General features: G+C 44.1%; 1 protein-coding gene across 2 annotated transcripts in view; it reads left to right on the top strand.

Annotated features, from left to right (window-relative positions):
• The window catches only part of CABLES1 (Cdk5 and Abl enzyme substrate 1), a 66186-nt gene that overhangs the window by 14712 nt on the left and 30392 nt on the right, over window positions 1-21082 (top strand). For both annotated transcript variants that reach the window (XM_066992858.1, XM_066992859.1), the window contains exons 2-3: window positions 16476-16547; window positions 18761-18853. In XM_066992858.1, the coding sequence (XP_066848959.1) occupies window positions 16476-16547; window positions 18761-18853 (165 nt within the window). The remainder of the gene's footprint in view (window positions 1-16475; window positions 16548-18760; window positions 18854-21082) is intronic.

The raw sequence follows: 21082 nt of genomic DNA on the forward strand, positions 1-21082 counted from the left end.
TTATCCTCTTCCCTCTGAGATTTCTGATACTGGACTCAGTCAGGAGGAACTTCTGATTTTTTCTTTTATTTTTTTTCTGCAAGGCAGCCGCCTCCTGTTTTGAAAATGCTCTTTGCTTGTGGACGTGACCGGGTGGCACTGCTGCCTGCCCCAACAAAACCAGTTGGCCGCTCTGGGGCGTGCTAAATCCCCGACAGCGTGTTAACCCATTGTGAGACGGGGTGTCATCCCCTGCCAGGCTGAAGTGTTCAAATCCAGCTGGGAGCTTTCTCAGAGGTACCCGGTTCATATGGATACGGGTTTCGTAATGCTGCTTTACATCAGGTCACATCGGGGAGCGGTGCCTGCAAGCAGCCCGCTGCCAGCTCTTGCCTGAGACTTGTCCCAGCAGCAGCCCGGCTCGGGCTGCGGTGGCTGCAGGGGGGGCGGCTGCCCCTAATCCGCTCTGTGGGGCACGGAGGCAGTCAGGAAGTTTCTGACTGGGATACCTGGGTTTGGCTGACTTCAGGATTTTTTTGGTAACAGAATTACTGGCAGCAGCAGGAGCACGCTGGAAAACAAAAAGCGATACTGCAAAATTGTCAGAGCAGATAACGTTAGGATGGGGCGCAGCTGCATTTTTATTTTTTTTTTTTGTCCCCTGTACTTGTGACCCTTATTTTTAAGAATTTTGTTTCAACTGTTGCAGCCTGCAAATTGAAGTAGGGTCGTGTCTCCTGCTGAATATTCATTCCTGCTTCCCGTCTGACATTAGGCAGTGCCATGGTCAGCTCTCCAGCCCACATGGAACTTGGGGGGGTTGTTGGCAGGGAGGGGGTTTTGTTACTGAGTTTTCTTTCACCTTGGGGTTTTTTTATATACATACGCCTTGTCAAATCATTTGTCTGTGCAGGAAGACTTTAGAATAAGGGTCTTCCAGGAATCAAGCTAAATATTTAAAAAAAAATCGAGGCTTGATTCTGTGAAAAGCTTAAGGAGCATTTGGTTATTCTCTGGGGTAGTTCACTTGTTATAAATAACAAGCACGGGGAGTGAAAGATGCCTGTACTTTTGAGGACTCTGCAGTCCAGGTGGAAGCTGCTTCTCCAGTTCCCCAGCAGACAGAGTGGGGACAGGGTGTGATATTTATTATAGTGAAGAAGGGCAGGGCTTTTTTGGCTGTCTTTCCAGGAAAGAGGAAAAGGAAGTAGGTCCTGGTTTTGCTGTACGTGTAGAGGGGAGAACAAGCCTTTTGAAGCAAATAAAAGGTTGGAAAGGAAAAGCAGCAGTTTCCTTCTTCCTCCTGTTTTCCTCTTGACTTCCCCGTCTACCCTGTTACGGGTAGGAGCTCAAAGTGGTGCAGAGATTTGTGCTCAAGGCTTTCTCATTTAATTGACTTTGGGTAGCGAGACATGAGCCAGGAGTCTGGCTGGGGGATACAGTTTGCCCTCGTAATTTTTCTCACGTTTGCATTAAGTATGCAGCTGGAAGCAGCTTTTGTGAGGACTGCCCTGAAAAGCCAGTCTTTTGGGGTGTTGGCCTTTGTGTTGCCTGAGGAAACTCTTAAATTTATGACCATAAACCAGTGTCTCCTGACTGTTCACATTTGAGAATAGGACAGATTTCTCTGTTTCAGAGAATCAGTGCACTGAGTTGCTGGGAAAATTGCAACCCTTCAGCATGGAAACAGGCAGTTTTGTTGTGTGTGAAATGATGTGTGCCCTGTTTGCCTGCAAATTAAACTTAGTGGGTTGTTCAAACAGATGTCACGTTGGTCTCCTCACTCTTTTCTTAAATGATTGTCGAATATAACTGGGAGAACTGAATCCACAGCAGCTCCTTACAAGAGAGGTCAGAGAGCTCAGGAAATATGCTGTAATGTACTCAATAAATACATAGTTTTAGTGATGCTTTGGTACAATTCCATATTATTTCTTCTTCTCCTGACTGCTGTATTTTTTCTCCCCAGCACGATCTCCTGCAAATAACTTGGCAGTGCTCATGGGTCATCAGATGGACACAAATCGGTCTCAGCAGAGTCAGAATTTGTGGGTACAGGGAGCTGGTGCCGATGCTGGGGAGGCTCCACGTGCCCTCTGGCACAGCATGGGGCCATGCCGAGCATCCCTTGGGAAAGCAGCCTTGTGTGGAGCAGTGCCTGCATCCCTCTTTCCCCCAGTCCCACCCCTCCGCTAAGGGACCAGGTGTTTTCTGCAGACACAGTGCCACCCACAGCCCTTACACATGAAGGGGTTTTGCTTTCAGTGCCACACCACAGACGGGACGACGGAGACCCTGCCAACTCTAAGTGTTTGGACATTTTTGCAAAATAAACACCTTGACATTCTTTTTTTAGATTTACCTTTTCTGCCCTCTGTTAGCATGCCAGGAGGTCGTGGCAGAAAACCCTTCTGCTCCTCCCGTGGTTGCAGTCTGCAGCTGGCTGCTGAAAGAGATGCAGGATCATAAAATTCAGGGGTAGTAGAGGATGGAGAACAGTACCGCCACGCTCTGTAAGTCATCTCAAATACCTAGCAGAGCTTCTTTAATAGGAGAGATTTCTTTGCTGCTGTTCTTGTGTTAGTGGGACACAAGCCTAAAAGCAAAAAATTAGATAAGTGAATATTAATGAAATCTGACATTAATTATAGCTAGAGAATGCTGTGGGAGAATTCATTTCGTTTTCAGTGGCTTTAAATATAACTTTGCTTGTGCAATCCTGTTAAACATTGTTGCAGTATGTCACTAAGAAAGCTCATTATATTTGCTATGGAAAGATTATGACTTTGGGGGGATTAAAGTTTTAGTGGTGGTTGCCATCTTTCTTGTGGCCCTAACAGGAAACTGATAAATGTGACGAAGAGGGAGGAAGCTGTGTGTAAGCCAGATTTTGCATCCGCCTGGAAATGCAACCATTAATTCTGTTGAACCAAACCAGTGGAAACTCTGAACTTTTTTTTTTTCAGAAAGCAAGGTTATTCAGAAAGGTGGTGTGTTCAAACAGCGGGAAACATTTCTTTCTGAGGCTTTCATATTGTATATACAGATGAATATATATATGTCTGTGTCGCTCTATATATAAAAAGAAAACAGTTCCAAAGTAAAATGTTGACTTCAGGTAAATCAAAATGTTCTGGTCCCCTCAAAATTTGAGATTTGATGATTTTGCTGAAAACAGCAGCTGAAACGAAAACAGCAATATTTTTATTGTCACTTAGTCACAACCCTGCACCCAAAACTAGCATGGGCCTCTGCTCCCTGCACATTATTGCTGAAGCTGCTTGGCATTTTCAGCCTGAACATTTTGCCCTTCCAGCTATGTTGTGCGTTTTCTTCTTATTATTTTTTGCTGTTATGAACCTAAGCCTGTCCCTTTGGCCTGCTCATTTCTGTTAGCAAAAGTCTGAGCTTGGTGTAAGTTAAAAGCAGGTGTGACTTTGCTCACGGCGTTTGGGCAGTGGGGTATAGCTGAGGGGGTTAATGTTCAGACAGTGCTTTGCAATGTATTTTGTTCACACCGTGCAGCACTTACTTCAACAAGTCATTTGCTGACCTCAGTTAAAGTGATGTGTGCAGACTGATAGCTCTAATTGGACACAAGACACCTGGTGTATCAGTGATTAAAAATAAGAAACATAATAAGAAACATTATGACTGGTTAGTGTACAACTGCCTTGAAACCTCTGCATAATGATGGTGCATTTGCCATCAGATTAGGTCACGAAGCAGCTTTACTGCAGCTTGGAAAATTAGGAGCAAAAATAGTCCTGTGATTAAAACTTCAGCTTCTGAAAGCTCTTTAGAGAAGAAAGATGTGCAAATGCAGATGTATGGGAGAAATTAAGCAGTCTGGATATGCACAGTTCTTGAATTTAAAGAATTTAATTGATTAAACCGCTGTGCTAGCTCATTTCTCATAGCCACCCTGTCTCAACAAAATCAAATGAAACACCAGAATGATCTCAGAATAAGTTGCCTAAAATATAATCCATAATCGGTCAAAGCATTAACACGGAGAATTTAGTAGTTTCTATGGATATGTGGTTGTTCTGCATGTGCATAGCCTACAGTAGCAGTTGTCTTGGTTTAGATTTATGAATTTCTCCCACGTTTTAAAAATATTCCATACCCTTTATCACACGTTTATCAGCAGTAAAATAATTTCTCTCTGAAGCAATGTTTGCTTTCTGATCAGCCCTTCCATCAGGACTTGGTCTCCTCCACAGCCCTCAGCTGCAGCAGCCAGATTCCATCACGCACAGGGCATCCTGCAAGTCCCTCGTGTGCTGCCAGGCAGTTTTTAAACACCAGAGGAAAATGAGCGTTTGAACTGATAAAGAAAAATAATTAAGTTCTCATTCTGCTGCTGTTATGTTGTTTTCTTTCCACTGCATCAAGCAGAAAACACCGACTATGTTGCAGCTGTGCTATCGGGTACCTGAAGGCTGAAATCCAGGCAGTATTGTACAGAGGCCTCTTTGCTGCCTGTACCTGTTAGGTACCAGGCTAGCTCCGTTAGCTTGGCCACGTGCAAGGAATTTGCTCGGTCGCAGAGAGGAGCAAGGAGCAGAGAATTACGGGAGAACATTAAACTGAGTAATGAGACAAACAAGCGGTGTGAAATACAACGCGCCCCAGCTCTGAGGCTAGCACGAGCTGTACGCCTGTTCAGAAAATTGCCATGGGCTTGACTGGGAAGCAACAGAAATACTCCTGGCAGCGAACACAGTCCTGGCTAGTCGGGGCAGTTAAATTCCCTTGCCTGTTTATCAGTGTGCTCAAGCTGAAAGGCTGATACAAAGTGCTTCCTGCTCAGCATGATAAATAGAACTTTGCATGATAATTATGTTTACAGCAGGACAGATGTACTAATAACATGTCCCCTAAAGACTTCAAATGAGCTATAAAAGAACCAAATCTCAGCTGAAAATGCTGGCAGCAGTAGTATTAATTGTGTAAGTTACATCTGATAATTGTCTTGTTTCATTTGAATGAGGCAGTCAGCTATTAATGGCTCGTGCTCTGTAGTACCAAAACAGCCGACTGCGCAGAATTTGTCAGGCTGGGTAATATAGTTATATATTAGCAATGCATCCTAATGGACATACCCTAGCGGATAGGGAAGGGAAGAAGTGTTGCAGTTAATTTCTAATGCTGTTTCATCTTCTATATCAAAATACTTGCTTATGCGCCTTCAGGAAGAGAACTTATTTCTGTTATCTACAAATTGTTTGATGTAAGACAATGCCTGCAGTAAAAAAACAGACTGTTTGTGGTTATTGAGGGCTGAAGTGAAGAATGACTAATTAGTTGTCTTGTTCCACTTACCTCTTCCACACTGGTGATATGAATGAAAATCTTACCCTTGTTTTTACATATATTAAAGATCCCTGTTCTGCAGATCTATTACAGAGCAAGCGCACATATAGAGATACACATATATATAATATAAACGTGACCTAAAATACTTAGAGTAAATTATCAAGCCTAATTTTTAGAATAGCAGTAAATGAACTCCAAATCTGTGCTCATACTAGATGTTGTGCCAGAATTACAGTTAAATAAAGATTTTGTAGGTAACTAACCAAATTTAAATCCCTGCTGGTCCAAATTGAATTACTTTTTGTGACATCCTAATTCATTTGCATTCCCAAAGCGTGTTTCGTTTCATCTGTGGTAAGCTGAGCTGCAGATAGTATCCCAGAGGAGTACACTTCTAGCAGTCCTAACCCACATCCTTCCTCTGGCTGATTAATCTGTAAATCCTTCAAAATTTCTCTGCCGTGCTTTTACAGCAGAGCATCCCTGAGTAAAGCATGTGAGCAGAATCCTGAAATGGGCTGCCTTAGCATGAGAAGGGCTCTTTGTGTGTTTCATTAGGCAATACTTTGGGGTTTTTTATGAGGAAACAGGCGGCTGACTTTCTAAAGAGCGCAAGAGGTGGTCGTTGGTTAGCAAAAGAGAGCTGACGGCCTGGAAAAATGCCTGGAGATGTTCTGTAAAAATTGTCCTTGGTTCGTTGTAACCTTTCATCATCTTAATTCATTGCTAATGAGCTGCGAATTCATTGCAATTCATTGCAGAGCTTTAAAATTGCCGCTGAGTCAGATGACAAAGGGCTTTGTTTTATGTTATCAAGAAACCCCCTCAAAATGATTGAGGACTGGGCAGTAGCACAGCCTCTGGAAGAAGCCTTGGCCCCCATGTCGCTGAAGGGTGCCCATGAAACTACAAAGAGCTGGAGAGGAGAAAGGAAAGAGGAGACCAGATGAACAGAAAATCTTTCTCAGCTTCTTGCCGCGCAGGCTTTATCCTTACTCCTGCTCACGGTAGGGAAATGGCTGTGTGATGGATTTGTTCCCAAACTGGGTGGTTTCCAGGCCTGGTGCTTCTGGCTGAGCTTCCCAGGCGTTTGGAGACCGGCACCTCCTGCGGCATGTGGATGCCACCGCTGCCTCGCCTGAGCCTCAGAAGGGGAGGAAGGAGAACCTCTGACAAGCTGCCCCTCTGAAAAATACCCTGACATTTTTGGACTTTTCCCCCCTCCCTCCTGTGGAGGATAGGCACAGGTTGTAAACACTCACCAGGTAGCTGCCGCTTCACCTTGATGTTAGCAATTTGTGATTGTGAGAGCTGGATAACTCTGATCCTCCGCTCTTCCTGTAAGGTTAGGGCGTGAGCCCGTTCTCAATTAACTATCTCTATCAAAAGACAGGTTGCAACTATATTATTAGTGGGTGCTTTACGTGTTTGTTTGTTTTTTTGAATGTGTCGTGGGTTAGATCAGGTCAGAGGCTCAAGAAACACCTGAAGCGGGTCACTGTGACGTTAGCAATAGCTCTCCCAGCCTCACCTTCATGGCATAATATGAATGCAACGTATCTTTAGGGTGAGGTGAAGAGAGGCTGAACGCGTGGGGAATCACCCCTGGTTTGGTGGTTTGGTGCAGCAATCGGTGTGCTTTGAAGAGATCTGCCTGCCCTTGTGTCTGCAGGTCATCGGTGCCCGAGCTGCTGCCTCTGCTGCTTCGGCTCAGGCCTGGCCGTAGGTGGAGGCGGTGAACACAGTGTTTTGTGGGTGAACCAGCACAGGGGAGCTCGCCGAGCACACAAACATGAAATCTGGGTCTTGTGCCCCTTTCTAATAGTGCCAGTCAGCCCCATTTGAGGTGCTTTTCCTTGCTCTGATAATGTAAAGGATCAGTAGGCCCCGTCTAGCAGAGTGCCCTGCCTCCTGGGCTGGAGGTCTCAGAGCAGCTTCCAACTGCATCTGCCAAGCCAAGGGAAATTTCATCAGGATGTCTGCCAGGTACTGTCTGCTGTGAAAATGGGAGGGGAGGCTTCTGAGCAAAATTCCCGAAATATTTGATGTTAGTACCACCACACTTTAGCAGCGGGTAAATAATACAGCTACACGACCAAATGTTACCAGCATTGTGAGGGTCCCCATAATATGTGCTTGCTGGAAGGAAGGAGAAGTGGGGGTTCCTCACAGAGCTCCGATCTCTTAAATTAAGTCACCCCCTTACCATGATTAGTAAGAAAGATGTTCAGTGAGATGTACAGTCATCTTCAGTTTGTAGCTGGTCTTTCACCGTGCAGCTCATAAGAACTAAGTGTTCTGAATAGAGTAAACGGGCTTCCGAAAACATTTTAATTTTTAATAGAGGCATGTACCAGGGGAGAGAAACCTCGGGCTGGGAATGTGCCAATTACAGTATGCTACGCTGAGCAGGAGACCTCAGCAGGGGGAGAAGAAAATGATCTAATCTTCTGATTCTGCTTCCGTCTATCAGCCCAGGAAAATACTGTGCCTAGTCACAGTGGCAGCGACAGAGAAGAGGAGGTGGTTTGCTCTTCCCAGGGCAGCCACACTGGTTGGCTCCAGGCCCTGTCATGACCAAGAAGAGCAGGAGAGAACTGAATTCTCTCTTGCAATCCCCAGGCTCAAGCTTGCAGACCTGTCAAAGCGGTTATACTTAACAATAAGGATCTTCCATTGCCTTCTTAATGGATCCTATTTTATCATTTTTAAAACTGGCCTCTGTTACTGCAGATATGTTTTTAAGTAAATACATGATTTTGTACTGAAATGCCTTTGGCATTAAAACCGACTGCATGGACTAACAGGCAAGAGTACATTAATCCCAGTTGATGTGTTAATATTTAAAATTATGGCACTGATCTGTCTTGCAGTACCTCATGTTACCACAGATATCCAAAAGTATACCCAGTGTTGGATATTGTGTGCAGTTGTGGGCACCACAGTACAAGAAGTACAAGGACATTAAACTGTTGGAGAGTGTCCAGAGGAGGGCGACGAAGATGGTGAAGGGCCTAGAGGGGAAGACATACGAGGAGCGGCTCAGGGCACTGGGCCTGTTCAGCCTGGAGAAGAGGAGGCTGAGGGGGGACCTCATCGCGGCCTACAACTTCCTTGTGAAGGGGAGTGGAGAGGCAGGTGACCTATTCACTGTAAACACCAGTGACAGGACCCGCAGGAACGGTGTTAAGCTGAGGCGGGGGAGGTTTAGGCTGGACATCAGGAAGAGGTTCTTCACCGAGAGGGTGGTCGCACACTGGAACAGGCTCCCCAGGGACGTAGTCACTGCACCAAGCCTGTCTGAATTTAAGAAGTGATTGGACTGTGCACTTAGTTACATGGTCTAAACTTTGGGCAGACCTGTGCGGTGCCAGGATTGGACTTGATCCTTATGGGTCCCTTCCAACTCGGGATATTCTGTGATTCTATGATTCTAATATTGGATGTCTCTAAACTGTATGAATTAATTGGCTTGGGCTTTAGCACGGTACATGGCCAAAGAGAGGAGGGCATGACCAGTGTTTGCTCCTGGGTATGTAATAGGATGGTGAGAAAAGCGCCCGATCCTAAGGGAATTTGTGGCAAATGTACCCAGAACTAAATCCAGAGTATGCAGCAGTAAACACTTCAATTGTCACCATCTGTGCCAGGGCTCATATCTCATCCATGAAATACCTCAAGTTAGCTTTCACTTGTTCGGTTTGATCATTATGTGCTGCTCACATGGGGAACTTCTGTTTTCTCTGTCAGAAGAATTTTATCCAGGCAGTTCATTATGTCCAAGATGCATTTTTAGAGAGAAGATTTATTAGTCCCTGTTCACATCTTTTCTAAATCTAACGTTAATTTGCAGAATATGTTCTCCCAGATAGCATGCACATCTGGAGGCATGGTTATAATTTAGAACTGTAGGTAATCCAAGAGATACCATGAATGAAACGAGGGAAAACAAACAGGGAAAGGCAACAGTCTTAATTGTGTAGTTATGTATGCAGGCGAGAATTAAAGGTGTTTTTCAGATGCGTATATGTGTTTCCACATGTTATGGCATCATTTATCTGTAGCCTTGATTTCCCAGTGCATAGTTACAACATTTGATTGCTCTAAAATACAACATTATTGGATTTTGGTAATTTGAAAGCTGGTTTTGGAGTGTAGGTTATTCAACTAGTGACCTGAATTTTAGGGTTGATTCATTATTCTCTTAGGAATAGGTATCTTTCAGGTCAGGCTTTTAAGGAGCAGTGTTCCTTGTGGACAGATGTAAATATTCATCATTATACAATGCACAGAGGTCGTCAGGCAGAAATTATACGTGAAGAACCTGTTAGGTCTTTGACAAGGTAGATCCTGTCTGTTGATCAGACAAAGACTGGTCTGGGTTTTACTGTAGAAAAAGGACATAAAGATGAAGAATTTGTATGTTCTTTACAGTGCTACAGTATCTGCTCTGGCAAGCACCCTTGTTTTCATAGGACAGACAATTAATCTTGTTGTTTGCTCCTTTGCTAGTTTTGAGTGTCTTTAATTAAGCTGGTGCCTGATGATGTCTTGCCATGATAATATGTGTTAGGTTATGAGGTAATGGCTGTTCTGAAAAATACAGCTGTGGCAGCGTTCTGGCATATTCAACGTAAATCACAGCTCACAAGCCTTCTGAAAGCTATCACGTTGCTGCAGAGTCAGGAAAGTGAAGACAGTGAATCTGTAAATCACTGGTTACATATAATAGGAGATGTAGATTTTAGGCGCTTCAGGAACATCGAGAGATCTGCTGTCTTTAAATGAATCTTAGTGAATTGCAGCTGTAGCTCCTCATTATAGCTTGGGTATAGCTGATAGTAGGAGGACAGGGTGCAGAGGCAGCTGCTACGGAGAGAAGATGGTAGGTTTCAAACAGGATCTGTCTTCAGTGAATTGGGAACCCAGCTGGGGAAGGTAAAAAGAAAAGGAGCCCCAGATTCAACAACACGTGGTGATTGCTCTTCCATTTACTAGACTAAATCCTGTTTTTTTTCCTTCATCAGGGATTTCTTATCACTGCCTAATGTTGAATACATTTCCTCCCAGAATCATGCCTTCTAGCAAGGCTAAAGATTAATATCTTGAGTGGAATTGTGGAAGTTGCTGCAAACAACCATATCTCCCATTTTTCTACACACGTGTGCACACAGCGCAGATGCTTTGTCTATGAACGGTTTGCGTTTCAGCAATTCTAACGCAAGTCCCCTGTCTCTTCACAGTGCTGGTACTCCTGATCTTGTATTTCGTATAGACAGATCCAGATGGTGCTTCTGGGACATTGGGACAGAGTCATACTAGAATTTTGCGGTCTCTTTGAAGGAATATGTACGTAGAAATACATTATAATTTGTGAACAAGATGTTACGCTGCATTGACACACCGTGAAAAGTCAGTAGGATACTTTAGTCTTGTCATATTGCTTTCCTTCATTCTTTCCTCTTTCTTTTTTGTACTCTGTATTTTACACCAGTATAACTATTTGTAAAAAAAATAATATGTAAAAAGTATTAATCCTACCTTCAGGACAGCAAGGTGGATATTTTCTACACACAGAAGTTATGTGCAGACAGATCAGCAGGCAGCAGTTTGAGTGCTGTGTGTTTCGAAGCTTCTGCCTTGTGTATAGTGAGGACGAGGCTTGGAGAAGGATTTGGATGGCAGTATGGGTGGGATACAAAGCTCAGGGAGGACATCTGGTTTGGGAGGAGTCTGCCACGTTTATGCCATAGCTTTCCCCTCATCCTCTTGTTGTCCGCCCATCTTCCTGCTTATGCCCAAAGGATTGATGCAGACCAGGGAAGCATTTTGGCATGGCATTATTAAGCCAATTATCTTTGGCTTACGATTTGAAAGCCTCTCTCCTCGCAGCATGTATCCTGATAGGAACAGGTTGCTGGGGCTCCTGCTAGCTCAAGGTTTCTGTGCCAGAGACACGCTGCAAAAGGCTGCGGTCTCAAACCAGGTTTACATCATGCCTGGACGTAGGTGACAACTAAATACAGTTCCCTTGGTATATATTCTGTGTGTGTGTGTTTAGACTGGGCTGCTGAATTAACCAAATACCCCATTTTCAGCATACGCCAGATGCTTTTAACTCTCGCTGTGGATAGCCTTGCCAATACACTGAGCAATTTAAAACTTCTAAATGGAGTTTGATGTTTTTTTACAGAGCAAGGCTGTGCTTCGTAATTATGATAGCACATAATTAAGTACTGCTTTATGTCAGTTTGGGTAGCTCCACGAAACTCTTAGTAATTTTTAACAGCCTCAGGGTTTGTTTTTGCTGTGTTTGTCTTCCTGTGCGATGTTGGCAAAAGACTGGAAGAAAATGAGCTGGGACACAGGGATCCCAGTGAAACCTTCAGTCGGAGGGCGAGAGCGACTCATTAGCAGGTCCTTCATCCGGGTTAATAGCGGGTCATGAAGTTAGGGGTTATGAGTGAATGGCGATTCACATGCAGCTGATGTCTCCTATAATACTTCAGAGGAATGCATTAATTGCTGGCCTCCTATAATACTTCAGAGGAATGCATTAATTGCTGGCAGCTCAGCCTGGGGCTGTGGGGCAGTGGCAGGCTGATGGGGAAATTGAATTGGGAAGAGGTGGTTTCTTGCCTTTGCTGCAGTGACAGGGGCAGGAGGTCTTCAAAAGACGCCTGGACATGGTCCTCGGCCAGCAGCTCTGCTTGAGCAGGGTGGGACCAGGTGCCCCCAGAAGGTCCCTTCCAGACTCGACCCTGCTGCGATTGCCTGAGAACAGCATCTGGACGTGCTCCTTAGCCAGAGCCCAGCGTGGCTTGGAGGATGGCAGCTCCTGGAAGCCTGACCTTAGATCTCGCTGAGGTCTCTCCTCCTTCTCTCCATCCTTTTTGGCACGGGAGGAAGCAATGTGAAGCACGGTGAAGAACAGTCATGAGATGTGCTGTTCCCGTGGAGGTGGGATCAAGACGCTGCCTTGCCTGGCTTGACCCCTGTGGGAGCTGCATGTCCAGAGCACGGCTTGCTACCTCCCCAGGGAGCGCTTGCAAAGGATTGCAGTAGGTTGGCTTTTGGGCCGCAGCTTACACGGGCAACTTGCTGAGCAGCAACGAACCGCTACAGATCTAGCTCGGGTCCTTCAAGAGCTTTAAGTCACAAATTCTGGATGAATTGCAGTGGGGATGGCGTAAGACCCACTTCCTTGGTGCTTCTGTCTTGGGAAAATGCATTCGTCCCAGACGAATTGGAGACGCGTGTCCTGATGGCTGCTTAAGTTCTGCAGGCCAGCACTGCCTGCTCTGCCGTCTTCAGCTGTTGTAGGTTTGTAACCTTAACAAGAGCAGGGGGGATGCACACCCACAACTTTCTTAGAAATTAAGCGTACTTAAAATGCAGCTCTTTCTTCCTGGTCTCCTAGCTGTGCTAGAAAGTCATTACACATGGATTTAGTTTTCCTTATCTCTTGGATTATCATCTGCTGTCTTCCTTCCTTCCTGGATGAATTTATCCAGTGTTCTGATTGCAGCTCCATTTTTTTATCACCTCCTGTCTTAAGGGGCTTACGGTTTTGTAGGCTTAATGTTATTGAGCTGAGTATTTTGCAGCAATTGACAATGAAGATAATTTTCCACAGATTGACAGGTTGGTTACAGTGAATCTTTTTGCAGAGTACTTATCTTGGCCATTCGCTCTTTTCGTCGCAGACCTTTATTTCATTTTTTCTTTGTATTCATTTTCTAATTGAGCCACATATTAATCTGACTTAGGAGAGGAGAAACAGACAACATTTGAGTCTTAAGAAACTTCCACAGGGATTCAGACATCTGGTCAAAGATAAATCCGGTATGCAAACAGGGTCATGAATAACTTAGAAAATAGCCCTTTAAAATACCAATGCATCAAATATTTCTGTAGTCTCTTTCTTTGGCTTTGATTTGGAATTTGATTTTCGCATATTAGTAATTTCTGGGCTCATGTAACAGTTGCACGAGGAACAGGGAGGAAACGGGAGGAAGAAATGTTTTAGATGAATGTTTAAGGGAAAGTGGTATTACGTGATTTTTAAAGAAAAAAAAAAGAAACAGCAAGCTGCATGAGACTGCGACCAGCAACGTCCTACAGGTGTTGATCCTGAGAACAGTGAGGAGATCACCTTGCCAGAGCTAAAAATGCCCACCAGGTTTTTTATGTGCATGAGGGTGAGGGGAGAGAGAGGGGCTTGGTATGCCTAGAAAGTGGTAATTAGAACTAGGAGTAATTTTTTTGAGGCTTTGTTTGGAGTAGGAGAAATTAACATTTTTACTAAAGCATCTTTTTTTTGGGTGTGTTAGCTGGCTAAGATTTTCTCTACGTAAGTTTTAAAACATTCTTTTATTCAAAACTCAGCTGCCTGAAGACTTATCCCAAAGCATGAGTCTTGTATGAGTTGTGTAGGGCTAGTTTGTTTTGGGCTCTTACTTAAGAACAGAAGGATTTTCCCCTGCTTGTTATTGAAATAGGACAATTTTAGTGCGCAGTGGGCATTGACATAGCCTTACATCAAAATGTTGGTGATTTGGGAACAGTTTGGGTTATTTCAGTGCAAGTCTGCATACACCAGCTGCTATATGTAGCAGGTTAATCAGTTTTTGAAAAGTAACCCTTCTAAAAGTTGTACAGACAAGTCCTGACCACTAGCCTGCAGAAAGACATGTGATAAAAGAATTTAAACATTAAACACAAGTTTTCTTCATACGTGTGGGGCACAGGGTGTGAGTTAGCTCACAGCGGGTAAGTTCATTAGTTGGCATTCCTGGTGTAAGATCCAGCTGTGGAAGGCTTATCAACGCTGGTATTTAGGTCATCTTAATTAGGCCTCAAAGTAAAGATTTAGAAGCGGAATAATTGCACGTACTTCATTGCTGCTGAGCTTCTTCAGTGAAAAGAGGCGAAGTTCCCGGGCAGTATGAAGTGATTTAAGCAGAGGCGCTGCAGATCCTCAGCAGTGCTCCTGTGCCCGTGCCAGGAGCCGAACCGATGAAAACCAGCAACTCCGGGGAGAGGTGAAAGATGTGGCGGTGTGCGGCTGGCTTCGATGCTGTGCTGGATAACCCTGCTCTCAGTACTGCAGTGTACGTCCTCCTAGGTTTCTGCGTGACCCATACTTCTTCATTTCTGGCATCGAAAGCTGCCCCGGAGTTGATGAAATGAGTGGCATTCATTTCTGCCAGCCAACTAATGCGCCTGCCTTGATAACAGATGCAAATGTAGGCAGTGCAGTCTGCAAACCCGTCTCCGCTAAGCGACTGGCAGGGAAGATGAGGATGGGGCATGTCTTTGGGTAAGGGAAGGCTTAGAGGAGAGCTGTGGTGGCTGGGGTGTGCATCTCGTGTTGTTAGGTACCGTGAAGCATCTAACAGCAGATAGGGGAAATACTGTGCTACTAGCTTGACAAACATAATAGGAAGAAGGTGGCAAGATTATACCATTCTTTATCTTTTTGACTAACAAGCGCACTAAGTTTTAATATGCTTTTGGCATATCTAACACTACAGGATGGGAGGGTACCATCATTCAAGTGTGTTATTAACCTGACAGCGTATAAAGAGGTATTAAAAAGCAACAGCTGTCATTTGCCACATCGGTGGTGCTGGTGGTTGAAACGTCCAACTTCTGGTTTTGGACCAGTGCAGGTGAAAACGGAGGGGGAACTCCTCCTCACCTGAATTTCTCTCCAGAAGAGCTTCTCCGTGTCCTCTGACTCTGGATGGAGCAGAGGGAGCACCCGTGGGCACAGGAGACAGATGTTCGTTGTCTTCTTACTTGCCAGCAAGTTCAGCACACCCTAAAATTCAGACTTCTTTATATTTTCTTAGCAGTTTGAAGGCATATCCTATCTTGTACCAGGTCTTCTAAAATTCCAGGTTAGACAAAGCCCAAGGGGATTTAGGTTTACATATTTTCCTAATAGGATTATGCTTCACACTTAGTTGTTCTATAAATTGTTTGATTTTTTTTTTAATGATTTGCTAAGTACTTGAAAACCTGCGTACACATTCAGAGTGTCCTGAAATGTGTTGTCTGGGGGGTTAGCGATAGAAATCTGGTGTTCGACCTAGCAGTAAACTAAATCACTGAACCTCAGGGTTATTTTGAACCGAAAACATTTTGGTAATCTGATTTCCAGCACGGCCGCAGGAGCAGTTGAAGCAGTGCAACTGCAGGGGCTGGCAAATTGCAAGAAGGATTAGAAACTGCTTACGCTGGCATCAGTTAAAACAATTTATTGTGAAAATACAGCCCAGGAATAAAGTAGTGAGCACCCTTCCAGACACAGGGCTTGTGGGTGGGTTGTATCGTGCACATTGTTCCTAATTTATGGTGGTTTGGGGGTGCTCTGGGTGCAGCTCCCAGTTTGCTGCTGCTGTTGGGGTGCTGGGAGGTGTGCAGCAGCTGCTTCAGCAAGCCTGTGCTGGGGCTTCTTCCTTGCCCACCAAGACAATCAGAAAACTGGAAGTGATAAGATTTCCTTCACAACTTCATTTCAGTGGTGGTTGGGAGGGACCTGACTCAACCATAGAAAACTGGTTAAAAACCCAAATAAACTGCTCGGTGCTTCTCAGAGGGATGAGCAGAGCTCCTCTTCAGACAGAGGTTCTCTATCCTAACACCTAACAAGTGATGAGATAGTAAAAGTTGGACATGGCTGAGAAGTGAGTGGCATTTTTTTGGTAAAAAGGGCAAGGAGGAATGGAGAAAATGAGAAGTGTTCCCTGTAGCAGTGTGGATGGCAGTCTGTCTCTGTGGAGCTATATCTGCGTTATTTTGTCAAAGACCTCTAGTTAAGATATTGCCAGCTGTAGTACAGCAAGTGAGGGACTGTTGGCAGGTGGGTATTAAACCCTTAAAGAAAGGAAAACTTGAAAGCCCAAACTAACGAGAAGGACCTGTTGGGAATGTGGAGTTTGAATTGCTGTTTTGATACAGAAGCGTGTATGAAATAAGTTTGGTTCTGACTGGAATCAAATGGATTTAATAAGATAAGCAGAAAAGAAGATAATGAAAGTTGGTTAATAACCCAGACGTATGGCTCAGATAGATAACTGTGGTTTGTGAACCTTTCTAAATAGCAGTTCCAAGTACTTCATTATGCACTCTAACCAGTGGCGATGTTTTGTGTTTTTTCTCCGCAGACGTCGGCTGATCTCCCAGCGATCTTCTCTGGAGACTTTGGAGGACATTGAGGAAAATGCCCCACTAAGGAGGTGATTTTATTTGCTCCCTGTCTGGTTATTGGTCTGTAAGGCACATACATGGACAGGCTTGCTGTCCCTGCACGTGCTGAGCAGCAGCTGAATGTGCACGTTAAGACGTTCTTCACATTGGTAAAGGTATTAAAATGTCACACACCCTGTGAGGTGGTAGGTGATGGGAATTACACGGTTCCTGGCTTTAGGTTACTAACTGGAAAGCCAGTATTTATATTTTATGAATAGAGAAGTCTAGCTGACACTTAACAGGAATGACCAGTCCCTAACTTAGCACCTTGAAAATGTAGGTACAGCTGCTTTAATAAAGTAAGCCCTTTAAGGTTAGTATTTTTTAGCGTTATTATTGTTGATGGATTTTTAAGGTGTTTGTTTCTCTCAGCACACACATCCTATTTCACCAGCCAACATTACTGTCTCTATGTGTTGATTTGTGACTGCTACTTCATTACTAAATCCTCTCCCATCCACGTTACATCATCAGCTTCCGTGCGGTTTTATTTCTGCATCCAGGAGGCCACAGCTTCTCTGGGGACTGCAGTAATTAGTCACTAGGCAATCCTCTGGAGTGCTGGAAAATGGAGCAACTGTTTAACAGTTCAGAAACGGGCTGATCAGTAATCTGACCAGTGTGTGGTATGCTTCCAGGTCAGCTGTTCGGCTAGGCAGCAGCTTAATTTTGAATGTCTCTTTATCCCGGGACCTGTCATTCAGCTGGTTTGTGTTGGTGTTTAGCCTGTGGCCTTGTGTATCCACATGCAGATTGGCTGTCTCTCCCCACCTTGAAGCAAAGACTTAATAGCAGAGGCTGTACCGACTGGCCCGTTACCAAGACTTGATTATTTTTACAAAGCTTACTGTTGAATGCCTACCAGCATGTTATGAAGTGTTCTCATAAATGATTCAAACACATATAATTGGCAAAAGATATAAACAAAGTATGGCTTGCGAGGCAGTATTTCTGTTTGCTAATTTGCAGAGTTGTTGGTAGAACCACTCTCTTGGTGGTATTTTCCTGCGAAGAAGGAAACAAGCCTAATTGCAACCATAGGGTGAGGGAGTTGCAGGGATTTTAATAGCAGGGGAAGGCAAAAATAGCACAGTGGTGGGGTTCCCCCCCTTGGGGATCTGGCCGGGGAGGAGGGCATGGTGATGGCATCCGGGGACAGCAACAGGCAGCCCCTGGTGCTTGGGACCAGTAGGCTGAGGTTTCAGTCCAACACAAGGACCTCAAGAGGTCAGGAAGCAACTGAACTCTGTCTACATGTAGGAGAGGATGGGAAAAAATGGGTTCAGGGGGTGCCATGCACCAGAGAAAGCTGCTTCTCCCTTCGGTCCCACGGAGGATGCAGCGCCTGCAGTCCCGCAGCCCTGGCTGCGCACCGAGTTTGGGAGTTATCTCTGGTGCCTGTGCTCTGTGACGTGGAACAAAACAGCAACGAGATGAAACGGAGAAAGCTTTCACAATGTGTGTTGTGGTTTCAGTTGATTAAAAAGAGCAAGGCTGGAAGGAGGGAGGGAGTGTTGTTTGTCTCATCGCTCCTTCCTCTGGCAATTTCTTTCTCTAATTGCAATTTTAAAAAGTGTGTTCGCATGTAAAACAGATTTAAGCGTTAATGTTTTGAGGGGAAATTTTTCTCTGAGGTAATTCATTTTATTTTCCGTTGTTCTGTATGCTGTCAGGAACATGGAAAGTGATATTTAGAGTTAAAAGCAAATACAAATTATCCTTGTAAATGAGAGATTTTAAGTCTTTCTAAAATTAAAACAAGGAAGAACTTTCCTCAGTAGCTCCCTTATCAGTAGCCAAGGAGGTTACAAAAGTGTGGGTGTTGGTGTGAGCAGAAAAAAATGCAGAAAGATGTACCAGGTTTTGTTTTACTTTTTTTTTTTTTTCCTCCCAAAGCTTGGGCTAAGCTGTCACAACAGATTACAGGAAGTTTTATTTTGCTGAGATTTTTTATGTGTTTTTCTGCGTGAAGGGAGGGGTGGTGGTGCCTTTTCTTATTATTATTTTAAATATTTTTTTTATTTGAGCTGTCACATTTCCAGACTTATTGTCTTCATTGTTCTTGCTGATTCCTAAAACAGGGTGACTTGAATCATTTGTCTAGTCTTTCCTTCCTGCCTTTGTGTAGACTTCTCAGCTGTACAGCAGGGAACTGAGCACTTTTTTTTTTTTTTTTCCCCCCAACTGATTTATTTTTCAGATGTCGGACTCTCTCAGGATCACCCAGACCAAAGAACTTTAAGAAGGTTCATTTTATCAAGAACATGCGGCAACACGATACCAGGAACGGCAGGTACTGTGCCTGCAAAGGCTGCTTCTGCAAAGGCAACTCGTGGGGCACGGGGTATGGGAAGGTTCAGCGTCCCCCTGAAACAGTGCAGCGTGCACCGCCTGTTGCCAAATGTATAGTCGATACAGGCCATTAAAGTAGTTTGTGAAAGCGCAGGCTCCTTTCTGGAGTGAAATACGAGTCAATGGCAGTGCTAGCCGATAGATTTTTAAGACCTGTGTCTCCATAATGCAGATACCTGTGGAAAAGGAGAATCAGCGGTGCTGTCAGCAAACCAAGCATAATCTGGTTACAGTTCTTTGAGGATAGTGCCAGGTGCTAAGTGTGAGAGGGGCACATGGCTGAACCTGCCTGCAACACGTTTAGCAATGGCTGAATGATATTTCAACAGCTATTAGTGAGTGCAAGGGTAAGCACAGAGTTTGCTGGGTTGTCAGGGCTGCCTATTGAAGGAGGCTTACCAGACAAGTGACTCAAGAAAACAGCTGGAGGGAAAGGTATTAAGATTATCCCAAGTCTTACAAGATGAATTATAAAAGTGACAGATTCTGGTCGCACCATTGTGTCCTCCCAGCTGCAAAGTGCTGTAAATGCGCAGGTGGGGATGGTTGTGGCAAGTGGGATCCTTCTTTTCAGGGCAGACATAGGCAGAAAGGGTATTTGGGGGCACCGCGAAATGTATGGGGAGGTGTGGCTGTGGCCACATGTGCACCCGGAGCTCTGATGTGCAGTACCCAGATTGCAGCCACAGGCACCAGTGGTCCTGTGCAGCAGCAGGCAGCCAAGATTTCCCTTGCTGCAGTGGCACGGTGTCTGTCTTCTTCCCATCACCCAACTAGGTTCTTATTCCAGTGTCATCCAGCTCAGAAGAGAAAATAACTCCTCCTTGCTTATAAAGACATCTGTCTTCTGTGTCGTGGGTTTTTTTTTCCTTCCCAAGACTATTTCCCTTATGCCTTATGATATTATTCCTGTCCTTCCAAACCTAAATAGGTTACCTGAACATGTTTCATATAGACTAAACTGTCCTGCTGAGAGCTGACCCTTGCACATACCTGTTCTCATACAACTGTAGTGGCCAAGAACCACATACATAATCCGGGGAATGATTTGTGGGTGTAGTCTGTGATTTTAATCAAATGTGGAGCCAGATCAATAGAAATTGTGACATAACGTCGAACCACAGTTTTTATGAATCGAATTCTGGGAGGTGTTACTTGGCTAGAAGAAAAATTTCCTTGCCTTTATCCTCACATGTACAATTGAATGCAGTGAAAGGTAGTAATCAACATAAATACTGCAGAGTGTGGCTCTGGGAGATGAGAGTTTTTTAGAAACAGCTTTTGTTGCAGACAGACGTGCAGAACTGTTGACTTGACTATTGTCTGACTAGCAGACGATTATTGTCTAAAAAATGAGTACATGTGTAATCAAACTCTAAAAAGCAGCTCTAATTTTAGCCTGGTTTGTGCATAAATATATGTACGTTCTAGGAATTTCTTACAGAAAAAAAAAACACTTATAAAGTATTATGCAAATTTCACAGAGAATGAGTAATTTCTTAGATATGCATATAAAATAAATGCATAAACTTGAAATATTACCTGTCAAAAATGAAGAAATACTTGGTTTGTAAACTATCTACAGAATCGCTCATTTTCTCCAGCCGTTGCAAAAATGTATTTGTGGGTTATATGCGGCATTTTGTCTTAATTTGTGTTACGTCAGTCATGGTGTCTGATAATAACAGAATATTTTTGTAGCTCAGAAAACACAGCCTAAGCTTTTGTTATTTAACTAGTTTCTTATCTTTATCAGCAGACACAGTTTTCCAGAATATTTCCATAATCATAATAAAGATCCCTTTATCTGCAACACAGATACAGTAAGAACAAGATACACAGTTTGTTAAATGCTTTTCATCCTATGGACAAAGAACCACAGCGATATTAGCTAAAAATAAAATGTAAAGTCAATACTTTCTGTCTCCCTAAAGCCAGCTAAGTCTAGCAGTAAGTAATCTGAGCACGTACCCTGCTTTTCCAAGGGGTCTGGATGCTGTTGCAGTCACTGAAGTTAGCTGGCATTCTGTGTGAAAGGGGCCCCTGGAAATTCAGTTCAATGTGCTTCATGCATTCAGCCTCAAGTCAGTAGAGGTTCAGAGTGCCTTTGGACCTTTGATGTTGGTGTCCTCCGCACTTCCCTGTGACACAGAGGAGCCACAGGTATTGC

The sequence above is a fragment of the Anser cygnoides genome, chromosome 2, assembly GCF_040182565.1.
Source record: "Anser cygnoides isolate HZ-2024a breed goose chromosome 2, Taihu_goose_T2T_genome, whole genome shotgun sequence".
NCBI lineage: Eukaryota > Metazoa > Chordata > Aves > Anseriformes > Anatidae > Anser > Anser cygnoides.